Source organism: Rhamphochromis sp. 'chilingali' (genome assembly GCF_963969265.1).
Source record: "Rhamphochromis sp. 'chilingali' genome assembly, chromosome: 15".
NCBI lineage: Eukaryota > Metazoa > Chordata > Actinopteri > Cichliformes > Cichlidae > Rhamphochromis > Rhamphochromis sp. 'chilingali'.
The window spans coordinates 20,871,264-20,884,398 of NC_137942.1; the positions used below are offsets into that span (position 1 = coordinate 20,871,264).

The following is a 13,135-nucleotide window of genomic DNA, read 5'->3' on the forward strand; positions in this document are numbered from 1 at the left end:
AGACAGTAAACAAAGGACTTATCGTCATTACTAAAGAACACAGGAGGATGGGGAAGATGAGTGTGCTGTGAGAAATGAGACACAAACAGCAACGAGTCGCTGTCAGCTGCAGAAACATTCACAACAAAAACCCGACCTCTTTAACAAGCGCCCAATTGGCCAGCAAAAAACGAATTTGCTGCTACTAAATGAACGAATGGAGCCCATGCTGCATATTTAGCATTCATTTTATTTTCAGCTGAAAATCATGCTGATACAGAGAAAGGCAAGTGAAGGCCCTCACATACAGTATTAATAATATGACACAGTATAGAAGAAACACTTAGAATTTACAGTAAAACAGTAAGAAAAAAGTGCTTTGATGCATCAATGTGAAGACAAATTCATCTGCTGGACCACAATTAACTTCCTGGTGGTTACATTACTCTATATGGAGGACGAGGCGGCTGAAAGACTCAACTAAATGATCTGTGGCTCGTGAGTGATGAGCATGGTCCTCTGGTACTATCCCTGCTGCTCCATAATGACTCCCTAACCTCACCCACTGCCTCAGAGAATGCTTGTGTTGCATAGTACCTTAGGTATTTGTATCACTGTACTGAAACCAGGAACTTTGAGGACATCAGAAACGGGTGTCTGACCTCTGGGCAAAACACTAATGTTTCATTATTATGGTTTGCGACTACAGAGAATCTATTTACATATCTGACCCACATGTCTCACCGTACCCCAGGCTGTCATTCATGAACACTCAAATACTCATCAAGTACTCTCAGCTTCTCTATACTGAAAAACATTTATATACAAAAGTGTTTGTATATATTAGGGCAAGCTGCAAAACACAGCTGCAGCATGCATGTTTACTCTTTTATGGTACGTCCCAGCCATCAACAGTATAAAAGATGGACTAAGTGTCTCAGGTCTGAACAGAAGCCACCAGGGGGCGATACCTGTGGTTCCTAAAAGACTTCTGGTCCCATAGTAATCTCTGGGGAAATGCGCCCCCTGCTGAGAGATCTGTAAACACTTTGCTGCAATAGATTTAATGTTCTAAAGAGCATTAAATCTATTTTGTAAATTTGACTCCTTCCACAGTGCTTAGCAAATTTCTCAGATCACCTCCCAGTGAAAGGTTTACGCCACAGCTGCCCTAAATTATCAGTACTCAGGATTACCAAAATCCTAATGATTGGACTTTTTTTAGAATATTTACTGTTTTATTTTTAAAAAATCAGAAAAAAATAGCAAAGCACATAATTAATTTTTAACAATATGCCAAATTACAGTTATTTAAGCTTTAGTGGTTGAATATTATGGTTGACTTTTTTATGACTGGTGGTCTGGTAAATTTGTTAAGCACTGCATGTGTAAGAAAGGTGGACATGCTCACATGCGCTTTTATAGTCAACTCCACCTCCTTCTCATTGCACTGGATACCAAAATGCCAAGACGGCAACAGCAGAAATTCTTGGTGACGCTATGTCCATCTTTTTTTTTTTTACCATTTATGGTCCCAGGAGATTATTGAAACATAACCTTTTCTAAAAGGTATAATGTCCCAATAATCGATGAATCAATCAAAACATGGCTACAGTCAGGTTTTTGGGCAGTGATGCAGTTTAGGTGATGTTGCTCCGTCCACTGCCTGAGTGGAAAATAAGATGTAGGCGAAGACATCTCAGGCCCATCCGTGTTACTTTTAAATGGTAAATGGCCTGTATTTGTATAGCGCTTTACTAGTCCCTAAGGACCCCAAAGCGCTTTACACATTCAGTCATCCACCCATTCACACACTGGTGATGGCAGCTACATTGTAGCCACAGCCACCTTGGGGCGCACTGACTGAGGCAAGGCTGCCGGACACTGGCGCCACCGGGCCCTCTGACCACCACCAGTAGGCAACGGGTGAAGTGTCTCGCCCAAGGACACAACGACCGAGACTGTCGGAGCTCGAACCGGCAACCTTCCAATTACAAGACGAACTGCCAACTCTTGAGCCACGATCGCCATTGAAAATGAGAGAAAAAAAGGATATTAAGTCTCTTGATACGTCTACACTTCAGTCACAGCTTGACTGCTTCACTTCAGATCGACTGTGGTGGTGAACAGAGCCAAAACAATCCTTTTCACAGACTCCTCGACCTCACTGTGCATGGTCTCAGTCTCAATGGTCATTGTAGCAGTAGTAGCACTGAGTCTGTCACAATGATGACACCTTTAGCCATATAAACCCATATTTGGACAAAGTGAACCGTATTCATATTAAACACATAGTGTGGGAGCCGATTACACAGCAGGAGGATGGATATCTTTCTGTACACAATTTCATATTTCCTATTTTCTGCTCATCCACTGCACTGAGTGGATTTAAAACACAGAGCTTGAACTTAATTCGGGGCCAGAAAAGCTGCTTTGACAAAGACTTTTTTTTTAAACAGACATACCAAAATAATAGCTTGATGATGGATCTAGAAAGAAAGAAACTTTGACTTTTAAAACATAAAAAGTAACAGCAATGAAAAAGTTAAAATATCAGCATTAAAAGGCTACACTAAATAATGCACACAGCTTTTTAGAAGGAAAAAAAAAGCTGGAAGCTAGATGGATGATGTCTCCGTGAATGTAGCATATAACAGATATTTTTCAAGAAATGACGATTATCTGATGTGTCGTGAGAGGTGCATGCTTTGCTCAAACGTTATCGCTTTTTTTTAAGGCTAAAAGCTGCAAAGTGCACTCAGGTTCATTTACTGTTAACTTTTAGCATTTAAGGAGCGAACAGTAGTTACAAAATATAGAATATCAGCTGATTCTGAGCAACATAGGAGAAACTTGCAGATGCCATTGAAACAAGTAACAAAGTCCTCTGATAACTCACTGACAACATTTAAAATGAGAAAAACAGACATTAAATGCAGGATACGGGATGAAAATACAGAAAATTTCTATACAGTATCTGTTTTTTTTAACCCTCCCCATATTGATGACCACCACATCCACCCATAACAAAATAACATGGTATATTTTCACCTTTCACTGAAGCTGGCTTTAATACTCGACATGTGATGAGCATGAAGAATGGCATGAGAGAAGATCACAGTTTTCCACCGACGTTTAGTTCCCTCCGCTCGACCGCCCTCGTTACTTTCTCCAGACGACACTAATAAAGAAAGCTTGAGGCAGTTCAGTAACACTACATCAGATGCCAAAGGACACTAATGTCTGCCAGGGAGGTAGGATGCGAGTCGCCCAGTCATGTCCAGCGGCATCTCTTCCTCTGACAGGCCTCCGGATCGGACGAACAACCCTCTGAGTCGCTCTCAGAGGAGGACGGTCCTGCCAAGGCGGGGACAGGCAAACGTGAGGACTGCTCAGCCCCATCTGGGGTTTCTTCCATTGTGCCGCAGTTAAGACTGAGCACCCAACCCAGTTTGTTGTGGAGCAAATGACGCAGGCCAGGTGGTAGGGGCAACACATCTAGGATGTCTATACAGTCTGGCACCAGCTGGCGAAGACGAGCACAGCACAGGTACAGCAGGGAGGTGGGTGCAGAGCAGGATCTGATGACCTTCATGCTGCTCTTTGCCGCTGTGGAGCACGCCATTGGATAAAACTTCTTATTCTGCAGCTCTGTAGCAGCAACTCCTGGATCAAGACAGGCGAGAAACCTGTATTATTGAGTTTCAGGAGCACACTGCAGTTCACATTCTTGTAAGATATTACAAGGTCTCCACTAAACAGCATCTGTTTCTTATGATTATAAAAACTCTTTCGCCTTTGCATACAGTTGACCTATTAGGGCTGAGTCACACAGGCTTACAAGCTGGTCCACAACACACTGGGAACCTGCAGTTAAAATGGAAAAAGGCTTATGAACTTATAGTGGTTGCTGGAGGTTGCCACCAGTTGCTAGGTGAAACTGGCTGCAAAGATTGGTCACCAAAAACCTCCTTATAATTGCTTTGGTTTCTAGCATTTTCAACTTTTCCCACTTTCACTACCTCTTGGAAAGTAGTTGGTGAGTTTTTGCAGATAAATCTGCATCGTCTGTGCAAACTACAGGCAAAGGAAGCAATCTGCTATCAAATAAAGCAATTGCAAGGATGTTTGTGGTTCCAAGCCGTTTGCTGCTCATTTTGTAGACCTGTGTGACCAGGGACAAATCAGAAATAAATTAGTATTTATGTAATCTAATCAGTAGAAAATTTTCCACAAACCTATGCACTTTCGATTTTTGAAGAATGTAAGTGTGCCGTGCCACGTGTCCAAATGAACTCCAATGATGGAACCTTGACCAAAACGTGAGGAGAAGTTCATTTTGTCTCCTTTATGATGCAACAACCCTGGAAAATGAACAAAACCAATGATGTCTAAAATATAAAAACCCTTTTGAGCAACTACCGTTATATCAGGGGCACTTGTGTTTAAGTTACCAGTGTAAGAAAGCCCCCAGCTGTCTGCATCTTTTCCCAGCAGGCTGCAGAAGGTATGTCTGTATTTGTCCAGATTGACATCAGATGTACCGATACCAACCATCTGCGCAGAAATAAACATTTAGGCACAAATAAACATTTCTTCTGCTTCTAGGACAATTTTTGGTGACTGTAAGGAAAATACGAAGTCGAGCTTTACCATGTCTGTTCCATACACTGGGGACGTCATCTTAATTTCCCAGAAGTGCTGCCCGTCTGCAAGCTCCTTGGAGCCACGGATTGCAGCTGTACCACAGCTGTATTCAGAGTGGAAGTTCACTTTGCGATTTTCGCAGCTCAGTAATGTTGCCGTTGATCGGCTGTTGGCATCCCAAACCCAATCAAAATCTGAAACATAACGAGTCATTTATTAAATAATAATGAGCATAAAAAAAGATGATGTACTGTGTCCTGCCCCAGCTGTCATGTACCTTGGTCATCCTCTCCACAGTGGCAGTCTTTAACCTGGAGAAAGCCTCGCAGACGAGGGTTGTAGCTGGTCTCTGCCTGGGAATCACAACCACAGTAGGACTCTCCGGTGACGGGTACTGCGCTGGGGACCGGTGGGACCATCACTGCTGAAAAGTCTCCCTCAGAGTCTGAATCACTTGCGTACTTTGGAGCAACAATGAAGAAATAAAAAGAGCAAAATGAACTGTCTGCAGTGTTATTTATGCACAGACTTCACTGTCAGCCTACGAAAAAATGCTAAATGGGGATGCTGCATTGGAGGAGGCAAACAATGCTTTCCATCAATATCCTTTCAGCATAGAAACATCTAGAGTAGGGGTGGGCGGTATAAACGGTATACGGTAGAAACTATATAAATTTGGCCAACGGTAGAGATTTTGACTATACCGCTCTACCGTGATAGCGCATGTTGATGGTGTCATCAAGCTGCACCTGTTTTGGTCGAAAGCATTGCAGCGGCTGCAAACAACATCATCTGCAAATTATGCTGGGTGATAGTAATAGCAAAGAGATGAAGCACTTTCCGTACCATTGATTCATTAATGCTGAATTCTCTCGCAGCTGCTCTATTCCCATGTTGTTGCAGTATATTAATGACTAACCTTGTGGATGGATTATCTCAGTTGTTCTCCTGACTGAAGTTTGGTCCGTTTATAGCATCCTGCCATGCAATTGCATTTGTCCCTAACCAGCAGAAACCCTCATGTTAACTTTTATCGAGCGGAAAAAAGTTAGTCCTTCAGCTTCACTGTGCTAATGTTATGCTAACATAGCTGTTTTGCTAGCAATCACGTAGCATATCATTATATACCAGCTAGCTCAACTTCAGTAACCCTACAAACGTCACTGCTGTTTAGTTTTCGGTCTTCATTTATGTTGGAAGTGATAGCAGAACTGTACATCTTAATTTTTTCAGAAATCTCTCAGTCAGAACATGGCATATCATGTTTAGGTGGAAACTAGCGAGCTAACTTCCTGCTAACTTCTAACTCAGTTGAATTTAATAAATTTTAAGTTTTCATGGACGCCTGGATGTTAAACTTAATTGTTACACCTGGTAAAGCAGCAACGCTGATCATTTTATTAAAGATTATTAAAGAATTTAGACAGTTTTTAACTCTCAGTGATGTTGCAGTGTTCGTTTGACTTTGGGACCTGAAGAAGATGGAGTTTTGGAGCCAGATTACTCCGCAAGGTAGCCGTAATGCTCCAGCAATCCATCAAGCCTACCAAAGTCGTACTAAAACATTTTTGACAGATTTCTGCGCCATGTACCACATAAAATCGTTTCGAGGTCAGTAAGCGCAACCAGAATTCATACAAAAGGCGCACTGTCGATTTTTGAGAAAATTAAAGGATTTTAAGTGTGGTGTAATTGCATTGTACAGTAGATGTTAATGCAGCCGGTCAGTGTAGTTAGGCTGATGGCAGCTAGAGGGCGAGACCGGTGTGTTTCTGTATAGAATGTTATGTTATGTGGGGCAGAGCAAGAACAAGAAAATAAAGTGTGGTTATGAATCGTACAGTGGACCCGCGTATAATTGAATAACACGACATGGTGTCAGAAGTCCTGTACTGATCCATATAACCTCGACTGAACGAACCTGTGTCTGGCGGAGCTCGCGGGATAACGAGGGGAGAATATGGCGGATGAGACTGCACAGAGAGCACCGGCGGGGCCGAGCGCGACATTCAGCATCCAGCCACCGGAATCCTTCGACTTTTCAAAACCGCAGGAGTGGTCCAAATGGATACGGAGGTTCGAGAGATTCCGTCTCGCCAGTAATTTGAACGTCAGCTCGGAGGAAAACCAAGTCAACACGTTGATTTACTGCATGGGAGATGAGGCGGACGATGTGCTTCGCGGTCTGAGTTTAACAGCGGAGCAAAGGACAACGTACGAGGGGGTACGTGATGGTTTCCAGGCTTTTTTCATTGTGAAGAAAAATGTGATCTATGAGCGCGCCAAATTCAATATGCGCCGACAGGGAGACAATGAGACAGTGGATGCTTTTGTGACAGCACTGTATGCGCTAGCAGAACATTGCAACTATGGAGTGCTACATGATGAGCTGATACGTGATAGGCTCGTTGTCGGTCTCACGGACAAACGGCTGTCAGAACGCATGCAGCTTGACCCAGATTTGACTTTGCAGAGGGCTATCAACATGGCGAGGCAAAGTGAAGAGGTAAAGCGACAACAATCCTCCTTGCGAGGTGACTCTAGAGGTGAGGCTAGCGATGCTAAGTCAGTAGATAGAGTGCATAAAATCAGTCGTAAGCCTGTTAGAACCAAACTGCTCCAGACTGATAGTCGTCAAGCTAAAACACGTGGTTTCCGAGAAGATGGCAGAAAAGGGCCAACCTGTCAGAAATGTGGTGGCGCTCCATCCCATTCAAAGCAGGATTGTCCAGCGAATGAAGTGAAATGCCATGCATGTGGAAAGAAAGGACATTACAGGCGTGTATGCAGGGCACCAAAAACAGTGCATGAGGTTGAAGAGGATGAACATGGTTTGTTCCTGGGCAGTGTTAAGTGTGAGGGTGAGCCGTGGACTGTCGACTTAAGCATAAACAACAAAAACGTGTCATTTAAAATTGATACAGGAGCCGATGTGACAGTCCTACCCCTTAAGGTGTTTAAGGAGCTCTACAGACACAACCACCCCCCCAGTCTCCACAAATCAACCAAGGCTCTGCTGGGTCCCGGGAGGAGTCGTTTGGATGTCGTTGGTGTCAGTGAGCTTGCACTGAGGAAGGGAGACAAAGAAATACTTGAGGATGTCTTTGTCATCAGACACCTGCACACTGCTTTGCTGGGGAGACCTGCTATTAGCAAGCTGGAGCTTGTGGCTCGTCTGGAGAGCATAACTATAGAGACGCTAAAAAAGTGCTACCCAAAGCTGTGCAGTGGTCTCGGTGAAGTACGTCAGCCGTACGACATCAGACTGAAACCTGGAGCTCAACCTTTTTCCTTGAAGACGCCACGGAGAATCCCGTTGCCTCTGATGGACAAAGTTAAGCAGGAGCTGGCCCGTATGGAAGAACTAGGGGTGATCAGCAGGATTGAGGAGCCAACTGATTGGTGCTCAGGCATGGTGGTGGTACCGAAGAAGACAGAAGATGTACACATATGTGTCGACCTTACACACCTCAATGAGTCGGTGTGTCGAGAGAAGTACATACTGCCATCGGTGGAGGAAACATTGGGCAGATTGGCTGGTGCCAGCATATTCAGCAAGCTGGACACTAACATGGGGTTTTGGCAGATACCTCTGACGGAAAACTCAGCCAAATACACCACTTTCATCACACCGTTTGGGCGTTATTACTTCAACAGACTGCCCTTCGGGATTGCTTCAGCACCGGAGCATTTCCAGAACAGGATGGTCACAGAGGTCACAGATGGTATGGAAGGGGTGGTTTGCCACATGGACGACGTGCTGGTCTGGGGCAGAACGCAGGAAGAGCATGACTCTCGCCTACACGCTGTGCTGGGCAGGATCCAAAAAGCTGGCATCACCCTGAACATTAACAAGTGCGACATCGCGAAACAGCAGGTGACGTTTTTAGGGCATGTTCTCTCAGCCAGCGGTATCAGCCCTGACCCAAGCAAGACCCAGGCTGTGAGGGAGATGAAGGAGCCACAAAGTGTGAGTGAGTTAAGGAGCTTTCTGGGAATGGTTAACCAGCTTGGAAAGTTTATCCCACAGCTCGCAGAGAAGGACAAACCTCTAAGAGACTTACTGTCTAAGAAAAACTGCTGGAGATGGGACATTGACCAGGCTAGAGCATTTCAGAACCTGAAAGATGCGCTCACATCACCGCCAGTGTTGGCCATGTATGACCCAAGCCGTGACTGCAAGGTGTCAGCGGACGCATCATCGTATGGCTTAGGGGGTGTGCTGCTTCAAAGATGGGACGAGGAGTGGAGACCCGTTGCCTACGCGTCACGCTCCCTCACTGCAACGGAACAGAGATACGCTCAGGTTGAAAAGGAGGCTTTAGGTCTGACCTGGGCTTGTGAGCGGTTCCGCAACTTTCTTATTGGCAAACACTTTCAAATGGAGACAGACCATAAGCCGCTGCTAAGTCTGCTGGGGGCACAAACTCTGGATGCGCTCCCTCCCAGAATTCAACGCTTTAGGATGCGCCTCATGCGATATTCCTACTCGATTTCGCATGTACCAGGCAAACACCTGTGGACAGCTGACACGCTCTCACGATCTCCAGTGAAAGCAAAAGAAACACTTCAAGACAAGGAGTTGTTGGAGAGCACAAATATTTACGTGGACATGTTGATGGATAATCTGCCAGCTAGCAACAATTTCTTGGAGCAGCTGAGAGAAGAGCTGGAGAGGGACAGCGTATGTGCTCGCGTGATGCAGCTGTGTGAGGAAGGATGGCCCACACATTTCAACAGCGAACCAGCGCTAAGACTGTACTGGGCAGAACGGGCGTTCCTCACCGTACATGATGGTCTGCTAATCAAAGGGGACAGGTTGGTTATACCTGCAACTATGAGAATTGATGTGCTCACCAGACTGCACGAAGGTCACCAGGGAGTGGTTAAGTGCAGACAGCGAGCACGACAGTCGGTTTGGTGGCCAGGGCTAAGCCAGCAGATAAATGAGCTTGTCCTTAACTGTCGGACATGTTGCCAAGTGAGAGAAAACCACACAGAACCGCTGATGCCATCACAGTATCCGGGGCGGCCGTGGCAAAAGCTAGGAGCCGATCTGTTTATGCTGAGAGGGAAAACCTACCTTCTTGTCATGGATTATGCCTCAAGATTTGTTGAGATTGCCCCTCTCACACCTTCAAGGTCAGAGGACGCGATCCATCATCTCAAAGGGATTTTTGCACGACATGGGATCCCCGAGCAGCTGGTAACAGATAATGGGCCACAGTTTTCAGGGGCAGCTTTTGAGACATTTGCAAAAGTGTATGGCTTCTGTCACATTACAAGCAGCCCGAAATATCCCCAAAGCAATGGCGAAGCCGAACGAGCAGTTAAGACTGTCAAGAATCTATTGCGGAAAGCTGTTGATCCACACTTGGCTCTGCTCGCTTACAGAGCCACCCCACTGCAGAATGGCTATAGTCCAGCCCAACTCTTGATGGGGAGACGGCTTCGCACCACAGTGCCAATACTGCCATCTCTGCTAGACCCCGCACTTCCTGATAGTGTGATTGTCACCCGGAGGGAAAAGGAGAGGAGGACTAAAGAGGCACAGTCATATAACCTTCGTCATCGCGCACGCAGCCTCAACAGGCTCACTCCAGGCCAAGAAGTGTGGATAACAGACCAGAGAGCCAGCGGCACCGTTATTGGCAGCCACTCCACACCACGATCATATCTCGTGGAGGGACCTCGTGGGACAATTAGGCGGAATCGTCGGCATCTTGTTCCCATGAAACACTCTCCAGACCAAACTGAGAGCAATAATGGGGAGCCAGAATCTGCAGAAGCCGGGGAGCAGTGCTCCACGGACATGCCAGAGACAGTTTCTCCAGAGCTTCCATCTACACCCAGAACCAGATCCGGAAGAGTGGTTGTGAGACCAACCAGATTGGACTTATAACGGATAAGATGGAAAGGACTGTTTTATACAAGAATACCCCTCTTTCGTAGTATTGTTTGCACAATATGGGTAAAAGTGTAAAAGCTAAAAGGTTGTCATTTTCAAATATGCATGTTCAGAAGTTGGGAAATGCAGGGGGTGTGACAAGTTAGCATGTAAGAATTTGTGTTACTTAACGGGTTAATTAGAGTTAAGATTTTCATTATATAGTATTCCTTACAGGTAAGCGCAGGACCAGACCTTCCAGCCACAGAGGCAGAATAACCCTCTAAGGTCTGGTGAGTCAATGGTAGTCTACCCATTGATTCTAGAAAGGGGAGATGTGGTGTAATTGCATTGTACAGTAGATGTTAATGCAGCCGGTCAGTGTAGTTAGGCTGATGGCAGCTAGAGGGCGAGACCGGTGTGTTTCTGTATAGAATGTTATGTTATGTGGGGCAGAGCAAGAACAAGAAAATAAAGTGTGGTTATGAATCGTACAGTGGACCCGCGTATAATTGAATAACACGACATTAAGTGTGCCTCATAGTGTACAAAATACGTTATACAGAAGAAAAGAATATATCGCGATATATATCGTTACCACACATGTTTCAAATTATACCGTAATATGGATTTTAGGCCATATCGCCCAGCCCTAACCTCAAGGCGATCATAGTTCCATTCTTCACTCTCAGAAGCCAACACAAGGGCCCGGGCATCAGCATCCCTCCGTATGCCTCCCCACACATATCTCCATGCACGACTGTTCCTGCTTCTCCTGGACATGGCAGCAGAGTCTCACTGTAGGAAGAACCTGCCAGTCTGCTGAGGTTTAGTCCAGATGTTGGAAGAACAGCATCAGTCCAGCTGCTGAAAGACAACAATGCAATATGATTATCTTGAAAAAAACAAAAAAACAAGAACTCACATTAACTGAGCTGCTTTTAGTACTGAACGACAGAGGCGTGCATCTGTCTGCAGACCCCGTGTGACGTATAATGTGTATTATTCATATATCCTGGCTTGTCTGTATGGCAACATTTCCTACACCACGCATTTGTAGTACTATATTTTAAATTAATCCTGCAACCCGACCTCGAATCTCATGTTTAATATATGTTATTTAAGACATTTCAGAAAGCATTTTCAGAGCAGCATTAGCCGTATCCCACTGAAACATCCCCTCTGTATCGGCTAACGCTTACACACATCACCATTAGCATAGGCTAACTTTGTCCACAAATAAATTATATCACAAGTAAAAATTATTACCCCCTTGTTTATGTAGGAGACTATTTTTCACAAATAGCAATTTTTTTAAACTAACTAACACAAACAGCTAAAGCTAGCTACGTGGCTAGCCAGCAGAGCCGCGCATGTATGAACATGTTAGCTGGTAATAACAAGGTCAGAAGTACTTTACTGGTTATTATCGATACGTATTTACATTGCAACACGGGAAATACATCTAAGGCACATAAGGTCGCAATTTATCTGATGACATGCATCAAGAAATCGGTCAAACCTGTTTAGGCTAGCTAGTTAGCTTTCGTTAGCTAACGCTTCTACCATTGCTGAAAAATAAAAGCGAGACGTTCTTATTACCTGACTGTTGGTCACATTCAGTTTCTACATAAAAACCGCTAAACCCGCAAAGACGTCGCCCCTTGAGTGTCTCGTATTACAAGCTAGTTCAGACAAGACAGCGCGCCGGGCTTCTGTTTTCCATGACCTACTTTTCATGAGTGCGACCGTAAACAATAACAGGCAGGCTGAGGAGGAGCTGCGGCGCAGGAAGTTTTCTGCACACATGACAGACTCCTGTCATCATCTCAGCAGCCAGGAGTGACTGGAGTCATTATACTCAGCCGTAAAAACAGCTATCCACCGCAGTGGAGAACATTTAGGGCATTAACGTGGTAAAATACTGCAAATTTTGGTATCGATCCGACACCAAGTAAATAGAAGGCCCTTATTGCCGATACCAATAACGCCCATAAAGCCAGCTGAAGGCGAATGCATTGTGTCATGATTTATTGGATGAATTATCACTGATTTGCACATTTTGAACAATAAATCACAAGTTTTTAACTTTCTACAACTTATTTACTTATTTGACACAACAAAACACACATTTCAGGTTTTCACATATTTTGAAACTGGGTTTTTTGGAGACTCTGAGTGTAAATGTGCCCGCTTAAAGGACTCTGGGTCAGCCTCTGTTAATGGACTTTATAGGTTATAAATTAAATAGATGTGACAGTCAATACAAAAAGGTTCTGACATTTTTCATGGTGCATGCTTGAGACATGTGCTACATACTGAACTTAGAGGATAGAAACAAACTATTGATCTAATCTGCTAGTATTGATCAATACCAATATCAGTGCTGGTATTGATACAGTCAATAGGATCACTATTTATTCTCGGACTTCATTAAATTAGCTTTGCGTGATAGAAGTTGAACATAATCCTTATTTATTTAATGTTGGGCCTCATCTCAGCTGCTTAGCAAATCCACTGGACTAATAAAGTGTCCGGCTGACTCACTGGACACTTTATTAGAAACCCCCTGTCACCTGCAGAACAGACTTAATTGTTCATGGCATAGATTTTGTCAACAGT

General features: G+C 44.5%; 1 protein-coding gene across 1 annotated transcript; it reads right to left on the bottom strand.

Moving 5' to 3' along the window:
- Positions 1 to 209: 209 nt before the first annotated feature.
- spsb3a (splA/ryanodine receptor domain and SOCS box containing 3a) lies at positions 210 to 12,292 on the bottom strand. Its single transcript, XM_080905371.1, has 7 exons — positions 12,116 to 12,292; positions 11,171 to 11,380; positions 4,904 to 5,087; positions 4,633 to 4,820; positions 4,434 to 4,536; positions 4,218 to 4,343; positions 210 to 3,645 (listed from the first exon to the last, which is right to left on the bottom strand). Exons 2-7 carry the CDS (start codon positions 11,294 to 11,296, stop codon positions 3,254 to 3,256), a joined length of 1,119 nt encoding a protein of 372 aa, XP_080761497.1. The 5' UTR covers positions 11,297 to 11,380; positions 12,116 to 12,292; the 3' UTR covers positions 210 to 3,253.
- Positions 12,293 to 13,135: the final 843 nt, after the last annotated feature.

Excerpts from the sequence above, each read along its gene's own strand:
- spsb3a (XM_080905371.1), bottom strand. The coding sequence starts at position 11,296 with ATGTCCAGGAGAAGCAGGAACAGTCGTGCATGGAGATATGTGTGGGGA. Across the intron at positions 4,537-4,632 it reads CAGTGTATGGAACAGACATG|ATGGTTGGTATCGGTACATC; the intron begins GTAAAGCTCGAC and ends ATTTCTGCGCAG. Across the intron at positions 4,344-4,433 it reads CTGGGGGCTTTCTTACACTG|GGTTGTTGCATCATAAAGGA; the intron begins GTAACTTAAACA and ends TTCATTTTCCAG.